Source organism: Typopeltis vanoorti, chromosome 14 (assembly GCF_054136105.1).
Source record: "Typopeltis vanoorti isolate ZY-2024b chromosome 14, IOZ_Tvanoo_1.0, whole genome shotgun sequence".
Lineage (NCBI taxonomy): Eukaryota > Metazoa > Arthropoda > Arachnida > Uropygi > Thelyphonidae > Typopeltis > Typopeltis vanoorti.
The window spans coordinates 29,233,825-29,261,337 of record NC_143562.1 but is presented as its reverse complement, the minus strand read 5'-3'; the positions used below and the strand labels follow the sequence as shown (position 1 = coordinate 29,261,337).

At 37.3% G+C, this 27,513-nt stretch overlaps 1 protein-coding gene across 3 annotated transcripts in view; it reads left to right on the top strand.

Annotated features, from left to right (window-relative positions):
• Positions 1 to 27,513, top strand: part of LOC150099333 (extracellular matrix organizing protein FRAS1-like) — a 1,385,483-nt gene that overhangs the window by 854,422 nt on the left and 503,548 nt on the right. For all 3 annotated transcript variants that reach the window (XM_090403569.1, XM_090403568.1, XM_090403570.1), the window contains 2 exons: positions 26 to 330; positions 20,792 to 20,932. In XM_090403569.1, the coding sequence (XP_090259695.1) occupies positions 26 to 330; positions 20,792 to 20,932 (446 nt within the window). The remainder of the gene's footprint in view (positions 1 to 25; positions 331 to 20,791; positions 20,933 to 27,513) is intronic.

Below are 27,513 nucleotides of genomic sequence, written 5' to 3'. Positions count from 1 at the left end.
TCCAATTAAATTTTGTTATCTTTAGAAGACTTGTCTCCCCCTTTCTTGATTACAAATAATGGGCTGACTCTCCTAGAAGGTTCCTCTCATTCAATTAGTACTGATGAGTTGTCTGCCACAGATTCGGATAGTGATCCATTACAATTGCACTTTAGTATTCTTTCTGCTCCTGTGATGGGCTCTCTAAAGTTTGTTGATAAACCAGAAGAAATTGTCAGAGAATTTTTACAGTTAGACTTGGTTGCAGGAAGACTAATCTATGCACATACTTCTGAAAGTGAAGATAAACTTGATAGTTTTACTTTTATTGTTTCTGATGGCATTAACAATGTAAGTATTGCATTATAAATTCATAAATTTTGATTTATGAATTTATACTAATTTCATATTACTGTTTTTGTGGTATGTTAAAGAATATGACAATCATTATTTATAGATCTCCATGGCATTACTCAAATAGTAACATATCTGTCATATTGTGCTTTAAACTCAATCAGTACTTACCTCAAATTTGCAATGCACATACTATTCTAAACCTGTTCGTGGTGGAGGGGGACTAGTGATGGTACTGATACTTCTTATTTTTCATTTTTTTCCTCTTTTTTGCTTACTGTATTCTTCACTTCTGCTTCTTCTGAGTCTTTTTTTACTGTCTTATTTTCCATTCCACCATCAATGGAATCCAATGCCTTGCCAATGTTTGTTATGCAGTGTGACATTCTGGTGGACTTGCACTGCTTTGGTAAAATGGATGGTCCTGGATAGCCCAAACAGGAACAATCTGCTAGTGTGCTTCTGTAAGGTTCAACAGTTTTGTAGTAGATCTAAAGATCAAAACATAACCAGCCAACATAATGAGAAAATTATTATAGAGTAACAGAATAATGCTTATGTTAGGAAAACATTTATAAATTGTTGAAATTTCTGGCTAAGTTTCCCAGCCATTATCAGCACAGTTGAAAAGAGATAAACACAGTAAAAATAACCCGTAATTTGCAATAATATGATAATATAAGCCTAAAGAGTGGAAGGAGGGCAAGATTGTGCCACTTCATAAAGGAGGTGATCGAACTCAAGCATCAAACTATAAGCCTATCTGTGTGTCAGGTGTTGTGGTTAAGTTGTTGGAGAAGCTTGTGAGAACTAGGATCCAGAGTTGGGTTGACAACAATGGTATAATCTTTGATGGACAGCATGGATTTGCTAAACGGAGGTCGTGTTTTAGTAATCTACTTACTTATTACAATAAAGTGACTGCTTCCTTGGACAGAGGAGAAGGATACACAGTAAGATATTTGGATTTTGCAAAAGCTTTTGATAGAGTACCTCATGATAAGTTGACAGTCAAACTAGAGCAGATGGGGTTGGATATTAGATTAGTGCATTGGATTGGAGACTGGCTATCTGATAGGTATCAACAAGTTGTGTATGGGGGTGCAATATCCAGGAAAAGGAAAGTCACTAGTGGAGTGCCTCAGGGATCTGTTTTAGGGCCATTACTATTTAACTTGTATATTAATGATATTGGCAAAGATTTGGATGGAGATATTCAGTTGTTTGCAGATGATGCAAAGTTGGGACGAACCATAAAGAGTAGTGAAGATGTTGTGGTCTTGCAAGACTTGAATAAATTGAGTGATTGGGCAAGCAAATGGGGATGTGAGTTCAATGTTGCAAAATGTAAGGTTTTAAAATTTGGAAAACAAAGATGGGATGCAGAATTTATGCTTGGTAAGAATATATTGTTGGAAGTAGAGGAAATAAGAGATCTGGGAGTGATAGTGGATAAAGATCTAAAATTTAGGGGACACATCGCCAAAATTGTGAAGACAACACAAAGACTTCTGGGAATGATGAGGAGGACACTGACGTGTAGAAGTAGGGAGATTCTTGTTCCATTGTATAAGGCTTTGATTAGGCCACACATGGACTATTGTGCCCAGATTTGGTCACCTGGTTTTCAGAAGGATGAAGAGATGTTGGAAAGGGTCCAAAGGCGACTGACTAAGGTAGTTTCTGACCTCTGGAATGTCGAGTATGAGGAAAGATTGAAAAGATGTAATTTGCAGAGTCTAGTGGAGAGAAGGAAGAGGGGAGATATGATAGAGACCTACAAGTTGGTAAGGGGTTGTTATAGGATCAATGGTGGAGAAGTTCTACAGAGAATAGTGGGAGATCAGGGGAGAACCAGAGGTCATGCCTGGAAACTGTATAAAGAGGGTGTGAGTAGGGGAGTGAGAGGCAGGTTTTTTTCGTGCAGAGTTGTGAATGATTGGAATGCCTTGCCTGAGAGTGTGGTGTCTGCAAGGAGTTTGAATGTGTTTAAGACCCGGTATGATGAGATGTGTGTGAGATAAAAGGACCTCCTAGATGAGTCTTTGACTCCATGAGGTCTTGTTTAGTAATAGTAATAGTAATAAGACCAACTGCAGAAGGATAGTTCTGTCTATGACTATTAATTCAAACTATGAATGAATTCATGAAACTATGAATTCAAATAAATGAATTGGGAAAGTATAAGGCAATCGTTTTTGATTGTATGAACTTTCAAGAAGAAGATAACTTGTGCGTAGGACTTTATTTTGTTCGAATGAATTCTATGCCTAGTGGTAAGGTGTGGCTAGCTAAAAAAGAGAAATAATGGATAGAACATTTATAAGAATTTATTATATGACCCAAATTTAATAACAAAATAAAAATGAAGAAATCAGTACAGATATGGAACCAATTAGATAAGAAGAACTAAAAGAAGCAATAAAGGTATCAAAAAATAGAAAATCAACCAGATGAGATATAAATGCATAGCTTTGAAAGTATGGTGGAGATTATTTACATCAAAGATTCTTAGAACTTAAAATTAATAAATAACTATTGGAGGAAATGTGAGGGTCCATCAGATTGGCCAAAAGTTAAAGTTATATCTATATTTAAGAAAGAAGACAGAGATGATTGTTGAAGAATTACAGAGGAATAAGTTTATTAAATACAGGTTACAAAATTTACAGGATTTACAGTTAAATCCTGAATAAAACACAGAAATATTGCACCCAGTTTACTCTCAGAAAAACAAAACAATTTTAGATATGGAAGATTGTGTATAAAAAATATTTATGTTTTAAAACAAATTATTATTATTATTATTCAGGCCTTCATGCAGTCAAAAGACACTCATTGTGGGAGGTCCTTCCTGGAAAACACAAAGTCTATCATGCTATTCATTGACTGTGCTTGCTCTGACCACTCTATCAGACAATGCAAGTCACAGTTCAACCACCCTCCATGCAAAGAAACTACTTCTCATTCTCTAGCTCACAGCTTCCTTCTGCAACCTCCAGGGATGGCCCCTTGTCATCGCTCCTTCCCGCTCTTCGACCAAGCAAAAGAACTCCCCAGTGTCAACCCTGTAACCACCTCTCAACAGTTTAAAAGTCTCAATCATACCACCTCTCCTTCTTCTATCCACCAAACTCTGCAGTCCACATTTCCTCAGCCGATCCTCGTAACTAACATTGTACAGTCCTGAAACTGTCATTGTACCCTTTCCACAGTTAATTTATCCCTTTCAAATCCTGAGGACCAAATCTGAGAACAATAATCTAAGTGTGGTCTGATCAGGGTCTTATACAATGGAACGATAACTCTTTTCTCTCTGCAGGTCAGCATCCGTCTCAGTATTGCAGCAATCTTCTGGGTTATTTTCACCACTTTTGCAATATGTTCTCTGAATTTCAGTTTTCTATCGATCATCCCTTCACAATTTCCCATGCACTAATGATATCCTGGCCTTCCAATTTTGCCCTCCATGGAACTGCCTCAAGTTGATATCTAAGACTATTATAATCACCTGCCTTATAATTCCACATACGTTCCCTTTTCTTTGATATGCCTGCATGTCTATTCATCTTCCAAGTCAAAACCACATGGTCACTCTCTCCAACAGGGGGGGGGATGTCATCATCTTCTGATGCTATGACCGAATCTAAAACTCTTGAACCTCTTGTTCCCTCTATTACATGTTGCCTAAGACATCTCTTTCTCAAGCATTCCAGAAATTCCATTCCCTTATAGTATACTACATGCATTTTCCTCTTACCAACTTATACTGCTGTAGTTAAAATCCTCCATAACAATCATTCTTCTTGCATTTGCCAATCTCGACCACCTAAACATCTCCTGCTCTCCACCCTGTGTGCTCCTTGGCTTGTAGCAACATCCCACTAAAGATCCTGTCTTGCCCACCTCTACCTTACCATATCCTTTCAAAACCATTAGTGTCACTGCCTTCTAAAGTCTCCATTCTTAGAGGACGTATGTCATCATTTATCATATGCAGTACTCCACCACCACGCTTTCCCTTCCTATCATGCCAAAAAATGCTGTATTCCTGTTATTATATCATATTCCATCAACCACATTCTGGCTATTATGCTATTCATTATTACTGCTCTTCTGCTCAACTCGTCATTATAAAAAAGGAGGACACAAGTCATCACTTATCATATGCAGTACTCCACCACGCTTTCCGTTCCTATCATGCCAAAAAATGCTGTACCCTGCTACTTCTATTCCTGTTATTTTATCATATTCCATCAACCACGTCTCAGCGATCTCAATATCTTTGGGATTGCTGATTTTATAAAATTATAAAATTTTTAAAAGCACAGAAATATCATTTCTTCTATACCTATCATTATCTCCTTCAGACTCCACTGGACTCAGTGTTACCTGATGTTGTTCCCTCTTCCTCCCAAGCACCCATTCCCATAAGAGGTCACCCCCTACTACCATCCACCTTGGGAATTCTAGTTTCCCTGCATTGACATGCCAACTCATTCAGAAAGCAGAAATCTCTCCAGATGTCTACGTCCTTCCTCATTCAAATGCAAGCGTTCTCTCACATATGGGTCCTTTCTGTCCTCAAATGTCCTCTAAGCATCCACATATTCCAATTTTCTCTTCTGACACATTCTGGCTATTATGCTATTCATTATTACTGCTATTCTGCTCAGCTCATCATTATCATACCTGGGTAACACGCACACTATCTTTCCTCTCTGCGTTTTCTTTTGTACAATCTCAATCATGAATCTCAGATCTCTCGCCACCCAATTTATACTGCCTCTCAAGTCTTTCATACCCACCATCACAATCATCTCATTCATCCTTTCACCCTGCTTAATTGCTGAAAAAAAATGAGAATTTAATTTAGAAACTCATTTGGCCTTCATCGATTATGAGAAAGCTTTTGATAAAACACAGAAAGAAAAATTATGCAGTATAATGGGAACAAAAGATATTTCCATTGCATTTGGCACAAGCTGTACAAACTTTATATAAAGATACAAAAATAGAGTTACAGTTAGTTAATAAATAAACAGAAGCTATTGAAATAAATCAAGGTGTTAGACAGAGATGCAGCTTATCTCCAACTCTATTCAATATATATATTGATCAGTTTATTAAAATATGGTAAATCAGTAGAACTGTTGTCAATACGATGCTGTATGGAAATATGGAAATGATCAGATTACATTATAAGATGATGAAGATGACTTTCAAAAATCAATTTATGAATTAAACAATATAAACCAACAATACAATTTCAAAAATCAATTTATGAATTAAACAATATAAGCCAACAATACAATTTAAACATTGCAAAAAATAAAGCAAGTCATAGCATTTAGAGATCAAGATCATATTAGATCAAAAATAGTTATAGAAAATGTTGAAAGTTTATTTTTCACTTGGTTAGACTATAATAAATTTATTTTAATCCTTTATCCAAGTGTGAGCAAACAAAGTTTGCACCTGAAAATATCTTCAGGACTGAGGTAAGGTAGTACAACACCGGGCAACTCGCGGCAAAGGTGGATCAAGCTCTCAACTCCTTGTCTCAGTATCTCCCATAATGCACAGCACATCTCCTTGTAGACATGTATACTGTTATGCATTAAGGGGGGGGGCACTGACGAGACCTCGATAAAAGTCGAAACTGGTATGGGTAGTACCCCCCCCCCTTAATGCATAGCAGTATACATGTCTGCAAGGAGATGTGCTGTGCATTATGGGAGATACTGAGACAAGGAATTGAGAGCTTGATCTACCTTTGCAGCGAGTTGCTCGGTGTTGTACTACCTTACCTCAGTCCTGAAGATATTTTCAGGTGCAAACTTTGTTTGCTCACACTTGGATAAAGGATTAAACTAAATTTATTATAGTTAGAAAATGTTGAAAATTAAAAGTTTTTCCACTTTTTTTTAAATTTTATTTTTTTTATGTTGTGCCCCTACACAAGAGGTTGGTTGAACAACCTATAGCACATTAGTACTTTGTATGGGTTGTGGGTTGGGAGAGCAGGAACCTATTTAGATTTGATTTAAATGATTGTAAATTGTATTCCTTGGGAAACATAGCAGGTGAGAGACTGTTCCACAGTGCAGCAGTTGCAGGGGTGAAGGAGGAGGAAAAGAAACCTGTTCTGTTTGTTTCTAGGTGTACTGTGAAGGGATGTTGAGCAGCAGCTGCAAATGTTCCACTTGGTTATACAATATTATTATTATTGTTATTATTATTATTATTAACATCTAACCTCCATGGAGTCAGAGACTTATCGTGGGAGGTTCACACTATTGCACACAATGCTCATCCAACCATGCTTTAAACTGATTCACGTGTCTACATTCACAATACAGTCAGGCAATGTATTTCACTCACCGACCACTCTCCATGCAAAAATAAAATAATAGAACAGGTTACACTGTTTAATTATTTAGGATTAATAATAATATATCTAAAAGATATATTATTAGTGTGGAGGTTCACACTATTGCACACAATGCTCATCCAACCATGCTTTAAACTGATTCACGTGTCTACATTCATAATACAGTCAGGCAATGTTTTCCACTCACCGACCACTCTCCATGCAAAAATAAAATAATAGAACAGGTTACACTGTTTAATTATTTAGGATTAATAATAATATATCTAAAAGATATAGATGAAAAAATGAAGAAATTTCAGAAAATATGTGGAACAATTAAAAGGACACTGAATAATAAAAAAAAAAAAAGATGAGAAAGCCAATAAGAGCTGAAGTTATTGCATAAAGTCCTAAAGTAAGGGTTTACTGGAAAACTTGAAGAACTTAAGTGGATTGAATGTGTGCCATTGCAATTCTTGTGATTGTTATGCCACCATTACTGTTAAGATTAGGATGGTTGATCAAAATTTCATAGGCTTCTTTAAATTTGCATTCATATCAGGTTTTTGTACTTTGTAAAGAACAGGTACTTTTCCAATCAGTTTGGTGTAGGGTGTCACAGAGCATGATCTGAGAGGCCTGCTTCACCAAAATTGTTAAATTTAATGTGTCGCTTGTGTTCTTTTAGATGGACAGGAATTGTATATCCAGTTCCACCAATATAAGGTAAGTTATGGGTCCAATGGAACTCCAGAGTGGGCCAATTGGGGGGGGGGGGGGCATACAGAAGTTGAATATGTTTTTTAATTTTATAGATAGTTTAAAAGTAGCATTAAGATTATAATGGTGTTGAATTCTATTTATTTTATCTGATAACCCTTTAATGTATGGAATAGCTATGGTTTTACTGTAATCCATATTATGTGCATTTTTTGATGAAGTTTTATGAAGAACATTAGTGATAATGTTTTTGCTATAGCCATTATTTATAAATGTATTGCTAATAATTTGTAATTCTTGTTTAAGAGCTCGTTCATTAAATCAAATTCTTATAGCTCTGTTTTTGAGGGTGTTAATGACTTCAAGTTTTTATGAAGGATGGTGATAAGAGTTAGCATGTATATATTGGCTGGTATGCGTAGACTTGTGGTAGACAGTGAAGAATAGACTGCCTGAGGGAAGACGTGTGACCAGTGTATCCAGGAAAGGAAATGAGTTCTGATTTTCAATTGCAATAGCAAAATGAATACACTCATGTTGTTTGTTTAGGTGGCTGAGGAAGGTGTTTAAACTTTAGCAGTTGTGTGGCCTGATAATGAAAACATCATCAGTGTATCTAAGCCAAACTGTAGGTTTTAAAATAAAGGGATCTAGAGCATGATGCTCAAAAACTTCCATATAAAAGTTAGTAGTTTGGGGGGGGGGGAAATAGTGGTGAACCCATGGCCATACCTTCTTTTTGTAGGTAAAAATTATTTTGCCATATGAAGTAAATGAGACATAGTATTGTAGGCGTATCAAGAATGTTACAGACAAATTGGCCAAATTACTAAGTTGTTATTGGTTAAATTAACATTAAAGTTGCTTTTCTTCCGCTAAAAAAAATATCAAGATTTCTTCATCCCCAAAACCTCCACATCACCCTTTAAAAAAACCAGGTATGTATAAAATTCATTGTTCTTGTGGCATCTGCTACGTAGGCCAGATGGGAAGATCGGGGGAAATTTGTATGAACAAACACCAAAAAGACATGCAAAAAAGGAGAGAACACAAATCAGGCCTAGCATCCCACACAACTTCCAAAGGCCATAATGTACTCCGGCATAAAACGAACATGTCTTATATTGAAAAAAAACTGTTTCACAAGGAAACTTAAAGAAGTTGCTAATATGCTTAGAATTCCAATGCAATACAACAAAAACTAGGGCCTAATTCTACACCAAGTCTGGTCAGCATTGATAAAAAATATACCTAAGTCAGACCTCGGACAGTGTGAACGTGAACAACAGAATGTGACAACATCCAGCATTGTTCAAACTTAGCATGCACAGATTCCGAATTTGGATTTTTTAATTTAATGAACAGTTAGATGGCCATAACATCATTGAATGAATTATTTTAAGTAATTTCTCATTTCTTGTGTTTAAACTTTTAGTTTACCTTTAACCTGAAGATGTAAGTCAAACAACATACAAAACTTGTTGGGTTTGTTTATTTTTATTTATCTTAATAAACGTTGTTGCAATACCGGAATCTTTCTTTTGAAACATAGTATGTTTTAGTTACTTAATGTAACTGAAACGTAGAGTGTGGGCAAAGAGAGCTTTTTTTATATTTGTAATATTTTTTTTTTCACCAGAGGTCAGGTGAAATTAGTAGTTATTATTGTTATTTATTGTGTACCGATATGTCTACTCACGGTTTACCTCTTTTAAAACTTATAGATAGAGTAATAGTTAATCAAGATGACATAGAGAGCTTGCAGGATGATTTAAATAGGCTGTCAGTATGGGCAAAAGTTAATGGGTATCAGTTTAATGTCGAGAAATGTAAAGTTATGTACTTTGGGATAAACAGATTACAAGCCATTTATCACATTGATGGCACTGTACTCAAGGATATAGATGAAGATAGAGATTTAGGGGTGGTGGTGGTAGACAGAAAGTTCAAGTTGCGAGACCATATTGCTATGGTTGCTAAAGTAGCACATAAGATTACTTGGCTAGTGAAGAAAACATTAACAAGTACAGATAATGAAGTTATAATTCCTCTTTATAAAGCTTTGATAAGCCCACATCTGGATTACTGTGCTCAAGTCTGTTCCCCTGGGTTTCTTGGGGGATGTGGAAGTGGTGGAGAGAAATCAGAGGCAAGTGACCAAGATGGTGAGTGATCTGTGGAATGCGCCTTGTGAGGATAGATTGAAGATGTGTGGATTGAAGAAGTTGGTTGACAGGAGAAAAAAAAGGGGATATAATAGAAACATTTAAGTTGCTTAAAGGATTTTATAGGACAGATGCTGGGAACATGTTTCAGCATTTGGCTAAAGGTACCAGAACAAGAGGTCCTCTCTCTTGTTCTGGTCCCTAGAAGTTGAATTGTGTGGTCAGTAGGGGGTGTTAGAACTAGATTTTTTGTTTGGAGAGTGGTGAATGAGTGGAGTGGGTTGCCAGAGCCAGTTGTGAGTGCATTTTCTGTTAATGGGTTCAAGAAGAGGTATGACAGATTGTGTGGATAGATTGGGTCTCCTGCGATGAGTCTAAACTCCATGAAGGTGCCCATATAATAATAATAACAATAATAACTACTAATTTCACCTGACCTCTGGTGAAAAAAAAAACATAATATCAGCTGTCTTTATACCATTTCCTCCAATCAATGTCATCCTTCCATTATCATTCTTTCTTTTGCTGGCTACATATCGAAAGAACTCCCTAGGATTCTTTTTGGCTTCATTAGCTAACTGCTGTTCATACCTCTCTTTAGCTACTCTCACCAACCAAGTCACCCTCGTTGCCTGGTCTTTGTAGACCTCATGAAATTGGTTACTTCCACTTCTCTTATGCTGTCTCCACAATGCCCTCCTTCTCTGTATCGCATGCTTAATCTCCTTATTCATCCATCTCATGCCGACCTTATTTAACCTTCTCACCCGTGGTATACATTTAGATATTGCATCTGCTAAATAATTTTTGAAAATCCCCCAAGCTGCATTGATCTCTTTTCCAGCTAACTCCTCATTCCATGCTACACCTGCAAGCTGTCTCCTGAGCTCTTCATAATCACCCCCCCCCCCATGTAGTTCCACATATACCCTTTTTTCACAGGGGTCCTTGCACTGCTGGCAACCACCCAGGTAATCACCTCATGGTCACTTTCACCAATTGGTGGATGATTTGACACCTCAATTATAATTATAATTTGACACCTCATTTATAATTTCGTCATCTTTGATGAGATGACGAAATCCAAGACCCTTAATCCTCGTGTGCCCTCTGTTACATACTGTCTGAGGTAGTTATCCCTCAAAAACTCAAGAAACTCATTTTCTTTACTTCCAGTTGCTATCTCATCATTCCAGTCTATATTGCCACAATTAAAATCACCCATAATGATCACCCTTTTCTTATTTGCTTGGCTTATTTGACTATACATTTCACTATCACCACCATCCACATTACCAGGTCTATAACAACATCCCACCAAGTATTTGATTCTATTCACCTCTATCTCACACCATACTGCCTCAAAACCACTGGCCCTATTTCCCTCTTGCATCTCTACCTTGTATGGACATAACTCTTGCTCTATCATCAATAGCACTCCCCCTCCCTTTTTACCCCTTCTATCCTCACGAAACACATCATACCTTTCCATCTCTATTCCTGTCAGGATTTTGTCCTCATCTAACCATGTCTCACTTATTCCAACAAACTTTGGGTGCACAGACGCAATTAGTGGAACCATTTCATCTGCCTTGTTTCTTATACTTCTAGCATTGGTATACAAACACAACAGCTCATTTCTGGATCTACAGCTAATTCCACTGATACCACCCACTTGATGTGATCTCTCCATGCTGGACTGGGGCCATTTCCCTTTCTGCTTCTTCATTTCAGAACCCTTTGCAATTCCATCTGTTTCCTCCCTGGTCATCCCATTTCTTTCCTGCCTACACATGCTCTCACCTCCTCTTGGAGCATCCACCTTTCTCACGCTGTGTAGCCCTGTCCACCCTGAGCCTCCCTGTTTTCCTGCTCCTCTTGCACACCCATTCTCTCATTTTCTATACTCATACCACTCACTTCCCCATTCATTTCCACTTCTTCAATCTCTCCTGTCTTACTCTCCTGCTCTTCCACATCACTCCTCTCTCGATCTGATTCATTCTCTCTATTCACTTCTCTACTTTCCAGCAGCAGTCTCTCCAAGCGACTCACACCATAACCACTCAAATGTAGTCCATTGCTCCCATACAGCTCACTTCGTCCCTCAAACTCATTCCACACATTAACAAACTGTACTCCCATCTCCTCACACATTTCAGCCAGAATATTATTTGAGAGAGAACTTTTTGTTCTCTCTCAAATCATTTGTACCAATTAATACAATTAACTCTTTTACTCGCTCCCGCCTCATATCCAATGCCTCAATCACTCTACTCATTTTACCGCCTGGAAAACATACCTTGTGCATTTTATCCTCTGGCACACCTTTAATAATGGAGTCGCCATACAACGCCACTTGCTCATCTTTTGTTAACTCTTTCATGCCATCATGATTTTTTTTAATAGTTTTGACCTGAATTCTCTTAATTTCATTCCGCATCCATTTCATTTCTTGCCTCATCCAATCCAATTCACCTTCTGAATCTCGCAACACATTCTCTCTATCATTAAATCTTTCTAACTTTCTAACTCTCGACCCCCTCTTCGCACTTTCCCTCTCATTCATCCTTCTTTGTTTCCGTACTTTTGGTCCAACATACGTCCAACTTTCACTATCAATCTTCTTACTTTCACTCTCATTTATATTTCTTTGTTTCCTTACTTTCGGACTAACATGTGTCCAACTTTCGCTATCATTCTTCTCACTTTTACTGTCATTCATCTTTCTTTGTTTCAGTACTTTCGGTCCACCATGCGTCCAACTTTCGCCTTCATTCATTCTTTTTTCGCTATCATTTATTCTTTCAATTTTTTTACTTGCGATTTCTGCATTATGCAAGTTCTACTTTCATTCGTTCTCTCAATTTCGTTTCTTTCCACCTCACTTTCGTCCCTTTTAACATCCGTTATGGTTATCAAATCGCTCTTTTTCTTTTTTCCTGATTTTTTAACATTTTTTCGCTTCTCTTGCTTACCATCCTTTTCTTTCAAACGTGCAATCGCGACACAATCGGTACTAGCACTTTCTGTCATCAATTTCATATTCGCATTCATTATTTCTTCGTTCAGGTCACACTTCGCACACACCCTTCTTCCATCCGCACTAAACATCCACAAATCATTTATGTAATCGATGGAATACATATAACAGACCTCACACTTAACGAAACGACTGAAATCTAAATTAAAATAATGGAATAATAATGCCGCCGCCATTTTTTTTTTTCTCTCGGCAGGTTACTAGGTCTAATAATAACGATTTCGTAATTAGTTTAGGCAAGAAAAATCACTCACACTAATAATACCAGTAGCGTACAATGTTTACAGCCGCTCTTACTCAAACAATTACGCATATATACTTAATTATTCCTAGTAAAACTTATCTGAATCAGGAGCTCTTCAAATCGCGTCCACAGCGCTTGGCTCACTAGTGCCCTCTCCCCTAATCTTAATTATAGATCTTTGTTATATTTCCATGATTTCTCAACTATTTGTCTTAAAGTGAAAATCTGATTCTGACAACCTCTATTTAATCTGAACCCAGCTTGTTCTTCTCTAATCTTCCCTTTCACAATTTTTCTTAGCTGTTTCTCATGTACCTCGATAAATCTTACCAAGAACACTCAATAGGGAAATATCTCTGTAATTCTCACATTTCATTTTCTTTCTATTTTTATATACGGGTACTATGAGAGCTCTACTACAATTATCTGGAATTCAATCCTCTGACCAAGCCTTCTGAATTATGAAGTGCAGTCACTGTAAAACTTTTTAACCTCCATATTTGAGCATTTCTGGTCAGATATCATCTACTCCAGCTGCCTTTCCACATTTCTGGTTTTTGGTGCCTTTTTCTACTTTGAGTATTCAGATGCATTCTAGATTGCATTCTAAAAATGAGTAGTAAAATTATTCCTACAGTGGAATTATTGTGAATTCTGCCAGATTGTCACTGACATCAAGACCCTCCTGTAGAAAGCCTTAATGGATCTTTATGTCAGTGAAAATCCAGTGTGGTTTTACCTCCAGGAGATATACTTAAAATCCAGGGAAGATCCATCATTACAAAATGTTATGATTATCCATTTGGACAAGATAGGCCTATCACAGATGAGATGCAATCTTTATGGATAGCCATATTCCCCCCATCGCCAAATCCTGATGAACATAGAAGCAGCCACCATCTACCTCTCAGTTAGATGTCTTATTACAATATGCTGCATCTACTTACTACTTGGTGTAAAGTAATATTCCAGGATGATCTTAATCATCCTATGTTACAGTTTCCACAGAAGTACTTGTGATGGAAGATATAAATGGCCCAACACTCTGTGGAGTAGTTTTCATACTACTCCACAGTATTCAGACTATTTAAATCAGAGGGGAATGTAGAATATATATGCTCAGCAACACTAATCTCTTCCTCATAAACAGAGGAAGTTGCACCTTTCATATACTTACCTAAATATTAACTGCTGTTGATCTCACAATCTGTTCATCATCTGTGTTCCCTCTGTTTAAGTGTTAAATTGATAAAAATGTATATAGAAATGATCATTTCCTCATGATATTCACTTTTTTATTGAAAAATAGAGCAACCTGACTGATTCACCTTTTCTTCCTTATTAGAATTTGATTCTGCAACAGTCACTTTTTTTCTTTTTTTTTTTTTAACCACCATATCAGCCTGGATGTGTATATATACATCCATAATTACATGGATGCAAAGTGTCCATGAAGTTAATATAACAACTGTATATTGTAGAAAAAATTATATGGATACAAAGTGTATATTTTTTATATATTTCATCCATGTGGTTAGTTAGATGGTTAATGAAGCAACAAATCATATTGCAATGTGTATAACAGATGCTGCCATAACTGCAATATCAAAAACATCTGGTCAGTTTTCGCCTTTCCCTAAACTATGATGAAATGTTCAATGCACAGCAGCCAACAAGGATCAGAATAAAGCTTGGAGTTATATTCCAGAGATATCCCACAAATCTGAGCCCACCCCCCCCTCTCCTTGGAAAAGTTCCTGAATCTAAAAAAGAAAAGTAGAAAAACATCTATTTTTTTTTTCCTTCGTTTTTGCTCCAATGCTAACCAACTGCTGTAGGACCAAAATTACATCCATTATGACATTGTTAACCACTGAACCAGTCTTGACATGTTTGCATGTTGTCAGTAATTGCATAGATGGGAAGTGTTCTTTGAAGTTAATATAACATTTGGATACTGTTGAAATAAGTTAGATATGAACCTTATATTTTTGATATATTTTATCAATGTGGCCATTTGGGTGGCTAAACATGTATTATTTGGATGCACTACCCCAAACAAGAAATTTTGAGTTATATTCCAGAGATATCCCACAAACATATTTCTAGAATCCTGGCCAAAGATAATTATTATGATTTTCTAACGCTATGTAAAAATCCAAAATGTCAACAGATTATTTTCTAACTGCTCTTGCCAGCTGATGCTCGAAATTTCTTGGGAAAAAATTGCTTTTATGGTTTCTAGTGAGTAACAGACATTTTTTTTTCCTCCCAAGGCAGAATCTTGCTTACAAACACATGTTCAACATTAGATCATCTTAATCAACTGAAATTGAATAAGATGATCTAATATGAAAGATGTTTTCTAGATTTATTTATTTATTTAGCATATGGCTCACACATGAAAAGTTACATTACATTAATCCTTAATACTCGTATAAATACTCGTATATGAACATAGTAATAGCCATATGTACAATAAGAAGACATAATACAGTCATAAAAGAGACACTCAAGAATCAAGAATAGTCTACAACTGAATGTCTAGGTTGATTATCCAGTCGACTGCACTTGGTGTAGCATGGATGAGGTCTGACAGGTTTCCACTGTATGCACGTAGGACACATTCTACTATAATATGATTAATTGTCTGGTGGGGTGATCCACAGTCGCACCTGGGTGAGGCAATCATGCCCCATTTGTAAAGGTGGCCTGCACATCTTCCATGGTTGGTGTGGATTCGGTTAAGGGCAGACCAAGTTTTCCGAGGTAGGTCAAAACCCGAAGGTATCTGTGTCGGGTCCACTAATTCATGGAAGATCCCTGTTGAAGTGTTACACCAGGACTCTTTCCACTTCTCTTTCATGTTGAAGCTTGTCTCTGCAAGATTTTTTGCTGTTAAGATTGGAGGGTGCCTTGACTTTGGCCTGTTTATTTCTAGGGGTGGGATGTCTTCATGGATTGGAAGATTTTGGATTTCCATGATTTTGCTGTATTCATGTAGAAGAAAGTTGGATCTGATGATGTGTGGAGGCAGGATGTTGCTTAGCACTGGAAGCCAGTAGGTTGGGGTTGATTTTACAGTTCCAGAAATAAGGCACATAGTGGTGTTAAGCTGGGCATCAACCAAATACACATGGGTGCTGTTCAGCCATATGGGCAGGACCGGCCTTCTCTATAAAGGGGCCCAGGTGCAAGAAACCTTTTGGGGCCCTAAATCATTTTTCAAAGGTAAAAATTAAAGGATTCAAAATAAACGTATTGTAAAACCTCTTACCTGCAAATGATTTTGCAGGTAAGAGGTTTTACAATAAACAAAAAACATTCAAAATATCATATGTTTCCGTAAATGTGTACTGACTGTGCCCACTCGATCGTGGGCCCTGGTGCATTGCACCCACTGCACCCCCGTGATGGCCGGCCCTGCATACGGGTGAGCAGTATTCAACCGTAGAGTAAACGAGGCCAAGAGCAGTGCAGCGAAGCATTGTTGCTGAGGCACCCAAGTTGCTCCACATAGTTTTTGCAGTATATTGTTTCTTGTTTTTAGCTTGGATGCTGTGTTAATAAGATGTGGTTTAAAAGATAGTGTTCTATCTAGAGTGAAGCCCAGATATTTCGGGAATCTGTTGTAGTGTAGCAGTTTGTGGTTGAAGTAGACCATGAGTTCTTTGTTAGCCTGGTTATTGTTCAGGTGGAAGCATGAAACTTGTGTTTTGCTAGGATTTGGGCATAATCTCCATTTGCTGAAGTATTCATCTAGGACTGCAAGGTCGTTTGTTAGTGTATCTTCCATTGTAGTAAAATTGGTGTGTCTGGTGGCTAGAGCAATGTCATCAGCATAGCAAAACTTCTTAGAGGCAGGCTGTATATGGCATATCTGCAATGTATAAGTTAAAAAGGAGGGGGAGCCAGAACTGACCCTTGTGGTAATCCATTATCCATTGTTCTTTGTTTGCTTTTGTTCTCGTCCATACACACTTGGAACAGGCGGTTTCCTAGCATGTTATCGATTGGTTTTGCTATTGTTTTGCATGGGACTGCACAGAGCAACTTGCAGACTGCCCCATGCCTCCAGACTGTGTCATAAGCTGCAGTAAGATCTACAAAAGCTACAGCTGTTTTCCGGCATTGTTGGTAGCCTGCCTCTATATGTGTGGTGAGTGACAGAACCTGATCACAGCAGCTTCGTTTATGTCTGAATCCGGCCTGTTCCACTGGGACTTGTTCTGTTAGGGGCAATTCTATTAAGGGATGAGCCTTTCTATGAACTTATAGCAGGTGCTAAGCAGGGCAATTGGTCGGTAGTTTTTTGGTTTGTTGTTGGTTTTTCCTGGTTTTAAGATAGGGATAATTTTTGTCCTCTTAAACTCTTTTGGACGTCTACCAGTCTGGAGGATGTCAGAGAAAAAGCAAGCCAACCACTGTCGAGCTTTTTGGCCTGTCTTCAACAGGAAATCAGGATGAATTCCATCGAAACCTGGAGCCTTGCATGGTTTCATATCCATTAGAACAGTGTTAATATCTTTAAGAGTGAAGAGCCGTGAGTATAGAGGGTCTGATGGTTTGTTATTTTTCAAATATGTAAGTTCTCTTTTTATTTGAAGAGTGTGTTGTTTGTCCTTGGTGGTATATCTTGACGTGTTGACAATATGTGATGCATATTGGTTAGGAGAAATAGCCGATTGTTCCCAGACAGTCAGGGTACCACTACCTAGTTTTCTTAGAAGGTTCCATGCTTTTCTACTGGAGTGCCAAAAATCAAGTCTTTCTACTGTTTCAGTCCATTTGTTCTGTTGGTTGGTGTCAAGGCTGTGAATGAGTTCATCTGCAATGTCAGGATCGCCACACTCTAGATATTCTTGATACGGTTTATTACTATCATCATTCCATTCAGGGATATACTCCTTCCAGAAGCCTCTTGGCAAGGTCTTCTTACCTACAACTAAGACAGCTCCTGCGAATCTCTTGTAATTACTGCTTGTTGGAGGGGTCCAACAGACATATTTGTCAAGACTGGCAGCAAATGTATCTCAGTCGGCTTTCTGGAAGTTCCAATGGGGACGTTGGATGGATCTGACAAGGGGTACCTGCAGACCTACCTCTAATATAATTGGTCTATGTTGGCTTCAGGGAAAGTTGGAGAGAACTCTTCTTGATGTAGGTAACGGTCGTTCACTGTTGTCTTGAGTGATGAAGCAGAGGTCAGGGTTATACTTCCTGTTCCAAGCTGCTGACCTGAAGGAAGATTTATCTTTTGCATCGAAAATTAGGTGCATGTTGTGAATTTCTGCCCATTCAGTCAAAGTCTCTCTGCATTCATTGTTGGAAGCATATTTCCATAGTGTGTGGTAGAACTTGTGGAGTCCACAAGAGGGCAGGGGGTTTATACACATTGGTAATGATTATGTTCTCTATCATAGTTGTTATCAGATGAACACCACCAACAATGCTGGTTGTAACGAGGTGGGAATCTTCTAGGGTATTACATAAATAGGTGGCAAGGCCATGTGCATGATGGTAAGTGGCCCCAATGATAATGTAACCAGGAATTCGGCCCCTGCGGTGGAGCTGAATCCTTACAGTGAAGCTCTTGAATAAGAACAACATCGATATTGTTGTCATATAAAATCTTTGAGAGGTATCCACATTTTGCTCTACATATACCCTCAATGTTAATTTGGCAAATTCGAACTACAGGTCCAATATTCCTAGTTATCTTGCCCTTAAGAGAGTTAATTCGTGTGTTTGAGTTCATGTGTGCTGTAACCAGGAGATCGAGAAGATAGTCTGGTTGCCAAGTTCCTCTAGCTCTTTAGCGTTATCCAGGATGCACCACGAGGAGGCGAGCTAGGATTGCATCCCTGTTTTCTAGAATCTTGGCAAGAGCAGTTGGGAAATAATTGTTGATATTTTTGATTTTTACATGCATTTAGAAATCCATAATTATTTCCCAACTGCTCTTGACATGCTTGCACATCATTAATTACATGAATGCAAAGTGTCCATTGATGTTAATATAACATTTTGATACTATTGAAATAAGCTGGATATGAACTTTATATTTTTGATATCTGGTTCGTATCCAACCTTATATCAAGGCAGAAGTATAAGCCAGTATGTTTTTACAAAACCACAGGAAGTATACTAAACATGGAAGCAAAATTTTATTTATATTTTATTTATTTATAAATTCATTTATATTTGTTGTTCTCTAGTGATGTATATATTTTGTATTTACCCCTTTTTTTTTTTTTCACTTCTATGTTATGCACATGATGAAGTCTTCCAGGAAGATGAAACTAGTTGTGCATTCAAAATAATAAATAGTTTTTTTTTCTAGTTTGTTATTATTATTATTATTATGTGAGACCTCCAAGGAGTCCAAAGATACATCGAGGGAGGGTACCCCACTCCACAACTCTCCACCTCCACCACTCAATCCCAACTACAGCGAACCGCAACTACCATCATCATCTACTGCCCACCAACACCACCACCACCACCACCAATATTTTCACAGACAATCACAAACATCTACGCCCACCGCAGGATTCGAACCTGCAGCCAAGAGCGGATACACTAACCACTCAGCCAACCAGGCTGGCAAAGCGCTTTATGATTTTTGCATATCATCCCTTGGTTTTTAATCATTAAAGTTTCTTCAATATATTTGTCATCCCATACAATTGAAGTAGAATATTCTGTATCAATGCTATGTTTAGGGTGCACATAACAATTGGGAAGGAAGTTTTTTGACATATTTCTTGAAAAGTGAGAGGTTGTAGTTGTTGATACTTCATGAGGAAGACTGTTCAAGAGATATTATTATTATTATTCCTGATACCTCCAAGGAGTCCGAAGACTCATCGCGGGAGGACACCTACAACTGTCTCTACACCTAACCTCTACTACGAATCATCTCCATCAACGCCATCTACCGCCCACCTCCAACACCACCACAACTAGTAATTTTTGTCTGTAAATTGTGTGTGTTCTGAAGGGCCGATTTGTATGTATGCGGGATGAAAAACCCGAGTTTCTGGGAGAAAAAACCCTGCTACCTCCGTATGAGATAAGCTAACTCACTTTCGATTGAAATCGACCAGATAAAGATTCCTCCCGTCGCGACAAGAATCGAACTTAGGCCTATTCCATTCGAAGGGCGCAATGTACCGTCGTTCTTCCAATTGCGCTACGGAGGCGCTTGAGAGATAGATAGAATAAAAGGGGAAGTGGAAAAAACTGGTTTATTATGTGTGCAGTTGTACTGAAAATAGATGTTGGACAGCTGCTGGTCTGGTATTAAGTGGCTCTTCAGAAATCAGAGAATGACAGTTGCCAGTTCAGAGGAGCAGTGTCATGGAAGCACCAGTGGAAAAGACATAGAACTGAAACAGTGTCTTTGTGAGGTACTGATCGAAGTGTCAGTGAGAGGGTTCTCTCTATCTACTGAATTGCTCTCCTCTAGCCACTATCAATAATTTTTATAGATGTTTTGGATGCACTACCCCAAACACGTGAACAATATTCTGAGGATAGGTGGATTAGAATTTGTACAGAATTATTCGCTGAATGGGTGAAAAGTACTTATGAGTGGAAAAGAATGCTTAGTTTTTAGAGGCTGAAGAAGATACTGATGGTATCTTCTTCAGCCTCTATGTGCTTATACCAGGAAAGGTTGGTAGTAAACAGTCCAAGGAGTCTCCATGGTTTGATTCTTCTCTTCAGAAACTTTTATTTTTCTTGAATAATATTTCACTGATCGCTGTTGTCTGAGTATTACAGCTTGTATTTATTATTTTAATCTGTAGTTTTTCAGTTAAAATCATTAATAATTATTTTAATTTTAGTAAGTTTTCAATTTAAGATGTCATCATTCAGTATTAACAGTTAGTGCTGTTAATTTTCAGAGTACACATTCATTTTATATAACCATTTCTCCAGTTGATGATGCTTTGCCTTATGTTACTGTGTCACCAATGAAAGTTCAAGAAGGAGTTCGGAAGATAATAACAGAATTTGAAATGCGAGCATTAGATATGGATACTAAGGTAGATATTGTAGCCTTCTTTGTAAGTGAAAACCATATTAACTGTTTTAATTTTCTTTATATATAATTATGTTTTCTTGCATGCTTGTCACAGTTATAATTTGTGTTGTGGATGAAAAATCCATGAAATATTAGTAAATTCAATAAATTAATTTATTATTTCCTCTCTTGGTGTTGTTTATACCAGGAAGCATTATTATGAAAAAAAAAAAGTCAAGATGCATGTTAAAAATAATCAAAAATAAACTAAATTGGAAAGCAGCAGTTCAGATTTATCTCCAATAAAAATCTGAACTAGTTCATTACATTTTTAATTTTACTCTTTATGGAAAAAACGAATATGAAATGCCAATTTCTGCAGGGCTAAGGAGGCTACTTTGTAATTTTTAGGTTTTTCAGAGAATGGCTAAAATCTGCTCAAGAACTTTTATTGCACATATGAAGAGGCCAACCATATGATTACCTCTGTGATTAAAGATATGCATAGAACTACATTTGATGATTACAGAAAGTCTCTGAAGCTAACATAGAGCAATAGCACAGAAAGAACTGGATGGAAGGAGAATCAGTACTGCTTGAGGCTAGTCAAGGAACTTTTAAGGGCCTCATGTATGAATGTATACCCAAAGTTATGAAGTTAAATAGGATAGATATTAAATGGATGAATAGTGAGATTAAGTAAGTAGTCTGTAAGTCAATATACATGGGAAATAGTAATCAGCTAACATGCTAACTATAAAGAATGGAGTCAGAAGGTGACATGTTTGGTAAAGAAATAAATAAAAAGAATAGTGTGGTCAGCACTTATCCAGTCAAGCCAAATTCTATGAAGTTATGACTAGTAGATGGACATTTGAAAAAAAAAAAGATAAAGATTATCAGAAGATAAATGATAGCCAGATAACTGTTGCATGGAATATGGTTCAAGTATTTAAGGAGTTCTTCATGCTAGTGAGTATCTGTTGATTGTTAGTATGATTTCATATGAAGCTTAGTTAATACTTAATAGTTAGCACTGTGGTTAATACGTGTGTTTCTTTTAATTATGATCGTACACTGTGGTTAATACGTGTGTTTCTTTTAATTATGATCATACACTGTGGTTAATACGTGTGTTCTTTTAATTAGGTAAAGGTGGAATGGAGAATGAAAGAATAGGGATGGGAAAGCAGGAGATATTGAAAGAATTTGATAAACTGAATGCTAACAGGATCATGGCATTGAGTTTAATTAATTTCTTGAATACTTCCTACTCACATCTAGCCTTTCATCCTCCATTCCAAAATCAAGTATGTTATGAAAATATCTCATCATATTTTGAAATTAATTGATAATTTCTTGACTTGCTTATTTGGCAAAACCTTGTAACAGATAAGATCCCAAAAGAAGAGGAATGGTTACACTTCATAAATTGATGCCAAGACTGAGGCGTTATTTTACAGGTCATTTTGCATATCTAGAATAGTGGTTAATTATTATTATGATTCAGGCCTCCTTGAATGGTTACACTTCATAAATTGATGCCAAGACTGAGGCGTTATTTTACAGGTCATTTTGCATATCTAGAATAGTGGTTAATTATTATTATGATTCAGGCCTCCTGGAGTGAAAAGACTCATTGTGGGAGGTCCACTATTATGAAAAAAAAAAAAAAAAGTCAAAATGCATGTTAAAAATAATCAAAAATAAACTGAATTGGAAAGCAGCAGTTCAGATTTAACTCCAATAAAAATCTGAACTGGTTCATTACATTTTTAATTTTACTCTTTATGTTAAAGGGTTAGAAAGGTTGCTGAGGACTAGGATCTGGGATCAGCAAAAGTTTCTCTCTCTCTCTCTCTCTGTCTGTCTTTAAGGAGTAGCATGGATTTGTTGTGTTTTAATACTTGTTATAACAGAATGACAGATAGTATATGGGAAGTGGTCATGGATTGTTTGAAAGAAGCAGTATCAAACTGCATACCCATGCAGTTTAATACCGCTATGGGTATCATTAGTTTTTATCTCCATGGTTAGCAGATAAAACTAAACCAAGTATTTGAGGAACAGTGTAAAGCAGGAACTGAAAAAAAAAAACCTATTATGGAGGGAATATAAAGAAAAATGGTATTAATATATTCATGAGCAGTACAAAGGGCAAGCAAGATGGATGACTATTATAGCAAGAAAGGGCTAAATCAGATTATGAGAGAAAATGAACTAAGCAGCCCAAAGTGATTTTTAAAGTTTTTGAGTGATTATGGAAGGATGACATTAATCAGTACTAATGGTATTAAGGTGAAAAAGGTTGAGTTAAGTTAAGTTACTGAGTGACCGCTTTACAAAGGAATATCATCTAGGTTCAGATTTTGCAGTAATTGATGTAACAGAGACAGATGTGAGAATTGAGTCAGAAGAACAGGAGGTGCTCATCATGAGGGTGACTAGTGGAATGTCTCAGGGCTCTGTGCTAGGGATTCTACTCTTTAATTTCTATATTAATGATATAGAAATTATTCAGGTGGAGATACTCAGTTGTTTTCAGATGATGGAAAACTGCAAGATATCCACGTCACCTTTATAAAGGTGATGCACTTTGGGATGAAATGATCACACACTCTGTATCATATTTCCACGATGAATCTTCCGACTCCATGGAGGGTGCAATAATAATATTTACGGGACGGGAATGCAGTAAATTGATGGGGGTAGGGATTTAGAGTGATGATAGACAGAGAGTTGAACTTCAGAGGACATATTATAAAATTAATTAAAGGATTACTTGGATAAGGCAGAACATATTAACAAATAAAGATGGGGGGGTATTCTCCCTGTTTATAAAGCTATGATTCGGCATCATCGTGACTACTGTGCACAGATTTGGCTTTCTGTGGGGTTCTGGAGGGTTGAGAGGATTCAGACTATTAATAAGCTCCTGTTTAATCCACCTACTCACCATATTGAAGATAATAGGGATGTAAAGAGTATTATATCAACTCCATTTCAAAAAAGTTAGCATTAATTCTCAAAAAATATTATTATTATTATTATTATTATTATTATTCCTCCACTTGGAGACCACAATCAAAACAGACATTATGGTTTCCAACCATAAAAGAAGCAGAACTGCTCTCTGTAATACATCAAATCAAACCAAACAAAGGCCCAGGAATTGATGGTATTAGACCTAAGGATATCAAGCAACATGCAGCTAGCTTAGGCCCTGTCCTACTAAAATTAATAAATAAAATATTTAAAACAGGATAGATACCAAGTATGCTAAAGACCGCCATAATCACACCCATATACAAACATGGAAAAAGAAATTTAATCAGCAATTACAGACCCATAGCAATGTTACCAATAATCAACCAAATTATGGAGCGGATAGTATACTAAAGAAACAGAGAACTTTCATATTATCCCCAAAACACAATATGGTTTTCAGAAAAATAAGGGAACAACATCTCTCTTGGAAGACTTTACAGACATAATTAATACTGCCTTAGACAAAAACAAATTCCCATGGTAGTCTTTATTGATCTAACTAAAGCATTTGATACACTCACACATCAAACCTTGTTAGAAAAGCTGAGGAATGTTGGAATAGATGGGCCTCTGCACAGGTGGTTTACAAACTACCTTCAAAATAGAAAGCATATCACACATAACGAGTCAAACCGAATAACCTGTGGAGTGCCACAGGGAGCTGTAGCACTCTCCAACTCTATTCAGCATTTACATGCACAATATTAATCAGCTACCTCTCAAAGGTAAGATCTTCCAATACTCAGATGATACAGCTATAATATCCATCCATAATAATGCAAGCATAGCTCAAACCAACATGACATAAATCTGCTCATAGACTGGCTCACCAAAAACTTTATACACCTAAACTCAGATAAGACAAAATTAATGATATTCAGAAATCCACTGACTCGACCAGTTGATAACAAATATATAACCATTCAACATCCACTCTCCAACATAAAAAACACACAGAACAGTAAAACCACTACAGTCACTCAGGTTGAAACAATACGATACCTTGGAATTTACTTCAATGCGGATATGAACTGGAATAGCCACATAAACCATCTACACAACAAACTCCGAACAATAACTGGCAAACTCTACAGGGTAAAAGACATAGTTCCCACATGCCTAAAAACACTAATGTACAAAGCACTATGCCAAAATATACTAAGATACGCTATAACAACATATGCTTTCTGTGCACCCTACAAACTAAATAGATTAATGTCATTACAGTACAAAATGATAAAACTGATCTTTTGGGAACAAAGAGACAATAACGACTTTATATGCACTGCAATGTCAGAACACAAAATACTGACAGCAAAACATCCTTGATCTTTGCAACTGGGAGACATGCCGTCATCATTATCTCATTAAGTATACCTCTTATCATCAAATGTCTGTATAATACCTTATCCTTGTTTTCAATTTCTTGCACTTTCATCTCCTTTCACTTTTTCTTTCATTCTCCCACCTGTTCTGTTGGATGGCAATCATTTCTCCAGTTGTACTAGCTCCTGTTTTGTCCTGTGAGGATGCCATGTGAGTATGCTATTTCACTTCTTACTGTCACTTCATCACCCACATTACTTTCAGCCACTTCTTTCATACTCTCATTCCTCATTCAATACTTCCACTTTTGCCATAACATCCTCGCTGTCTTTCTTTACATCTTTAATATTTGTCACTTCATTTTGCCGTTTTCTACATGACTCACATTTCTTTTGAATTAAATAACAATGGCACACTACTAGTGACTTTCTTCTTCTGGGATACCACGCCCCCAGACCCAACTTGCTAATACCTGTCTGAGAGCTAGTTGTATTATGCAACTCACTAATCTATCGTTCCATCCCATCTGCTTCAGTTTAGTTACCAACTTGTGGTATGGTCATCTATCCCAAGACTTTGCAAAATCTAAGTATACCACTGCATGTGCATCTCCCTTATCCAATACATTCTTCCCTTGAAGAATGTATTGGATAAGGTATAATTCCCTATTGGATTGGATAATTCCCTTGTTATAATACATAAGCAACTGGTAAAACACGATCTCAACCTCCCTTTTAACAAACTCATGCCGACAATCACCAAGAATACCATTGTTTTCAACCCAATTTTGTATCCACTCTCACCTACCTCTCCAATACGTTAATGGCAAATCCAGATATACAGAATGGCCTATAATTTGTAGCCTTAGCTTTATCATCTTTGTGAAGTGGAGCAATTTTACCTTCCTTCAACTCTTTTGGGACTTTTGCTGTTGCAAGACTTTTTGTTAAAAGATGGAGAAAAGTAATGGAAGAGAGAGGTATGAGACTGAGCAGAAGTAAGACAGAGTATATGTGTTGCACAGTGGGCAGCGGCCAGGAGACAGATCTGGAGCTGGAAGGAAATGTCATCAGGAAGGTAAGGGACTTTAGATACTTAGGTTCAACAGTGGAAGAAGATGGAGGAGCTGAGAAGGAATTGGAATGCAGGATACAAGCGGGTTGGAGGAACTGGAGGGAGATGGCTGGAGTGTTATGCGATAAGAGGGTACTGATCAATCTGAAAGGCAAAATCTATAGGACAGTAGTGAGGCCAGCTATGACGTATGCTATAGAAACTGTGGCTCTGAGGAAAAATAACATCAGCAGGATGGAAGTAGCAGAGATGAGAATGCTTAGGTGGATGTGCGGTGTGACCAGAAAGGATCGTCTGAGAAATGACTATGTGAGGGGAACAGTGAAAGTTACGAACTTAGGAGCGAAGATACAGGAGGCAATGTTGAGATGGTTTGGTCATGTGATGAGGAGGGGAGGACGAATATGTGGGAAGAAGGGTCATGCAGATGGATGTGCAAGGAAGGAGGAAGCGTGGACAGCCAAAGAAGAGATGGAGGGAGCTGGTAGAAGAGGACTTGAGGATGAAGAACGTGGATGTGGTGACAGCCCAAGACAGGAGGATGTGGAGGAGATTCATCAACAGTGATCCCACTTAAGTGGGAGAAGCTGCAGAAGAAGAAGAAGAAAGAAAGCTGTTGCAAGACTTTTGTTAAAAAGGTAGAAGCTGATGCTAACTCCTTGAAGCATTCCCTTAAGACATGTGATGATATGTCATCAAGTCCTACAGCTTTATTGATATCTAGCATACTTAACTCATCATATGCTTCTTGCTTGCTCATCATTAAGCCTTTTCTCATTTCATTTCATTCTCTGCACTTGAACTTCTGATTTCACACTGAGGATGAAACACCCTGATGAAACTGAATCCCTCAACTTTGTCCTCTGCTGCAGTTACAATTTCTCACTTTCATTCATTAACATCATCTTAACATAATCATTCTTCTTCCTACTTGCCACATATCAGAAAAACTCCCGAGAGTTTTTCTTGGACTGTTCTTTGTGACAAGCTTAGGAGGCAGCTTGGAACTGATTATAACCATTATTCTTCTGCTGTCTCCAAAGTGCCTTCTTCTTCCAGATTTCATGCTTAAGCCCCTCATTCATCCAATTTACACCTACTTTATTCAGCCTTTTGCCTTTCTAAATAATTCACACATTGATTGCTATTTTTCTT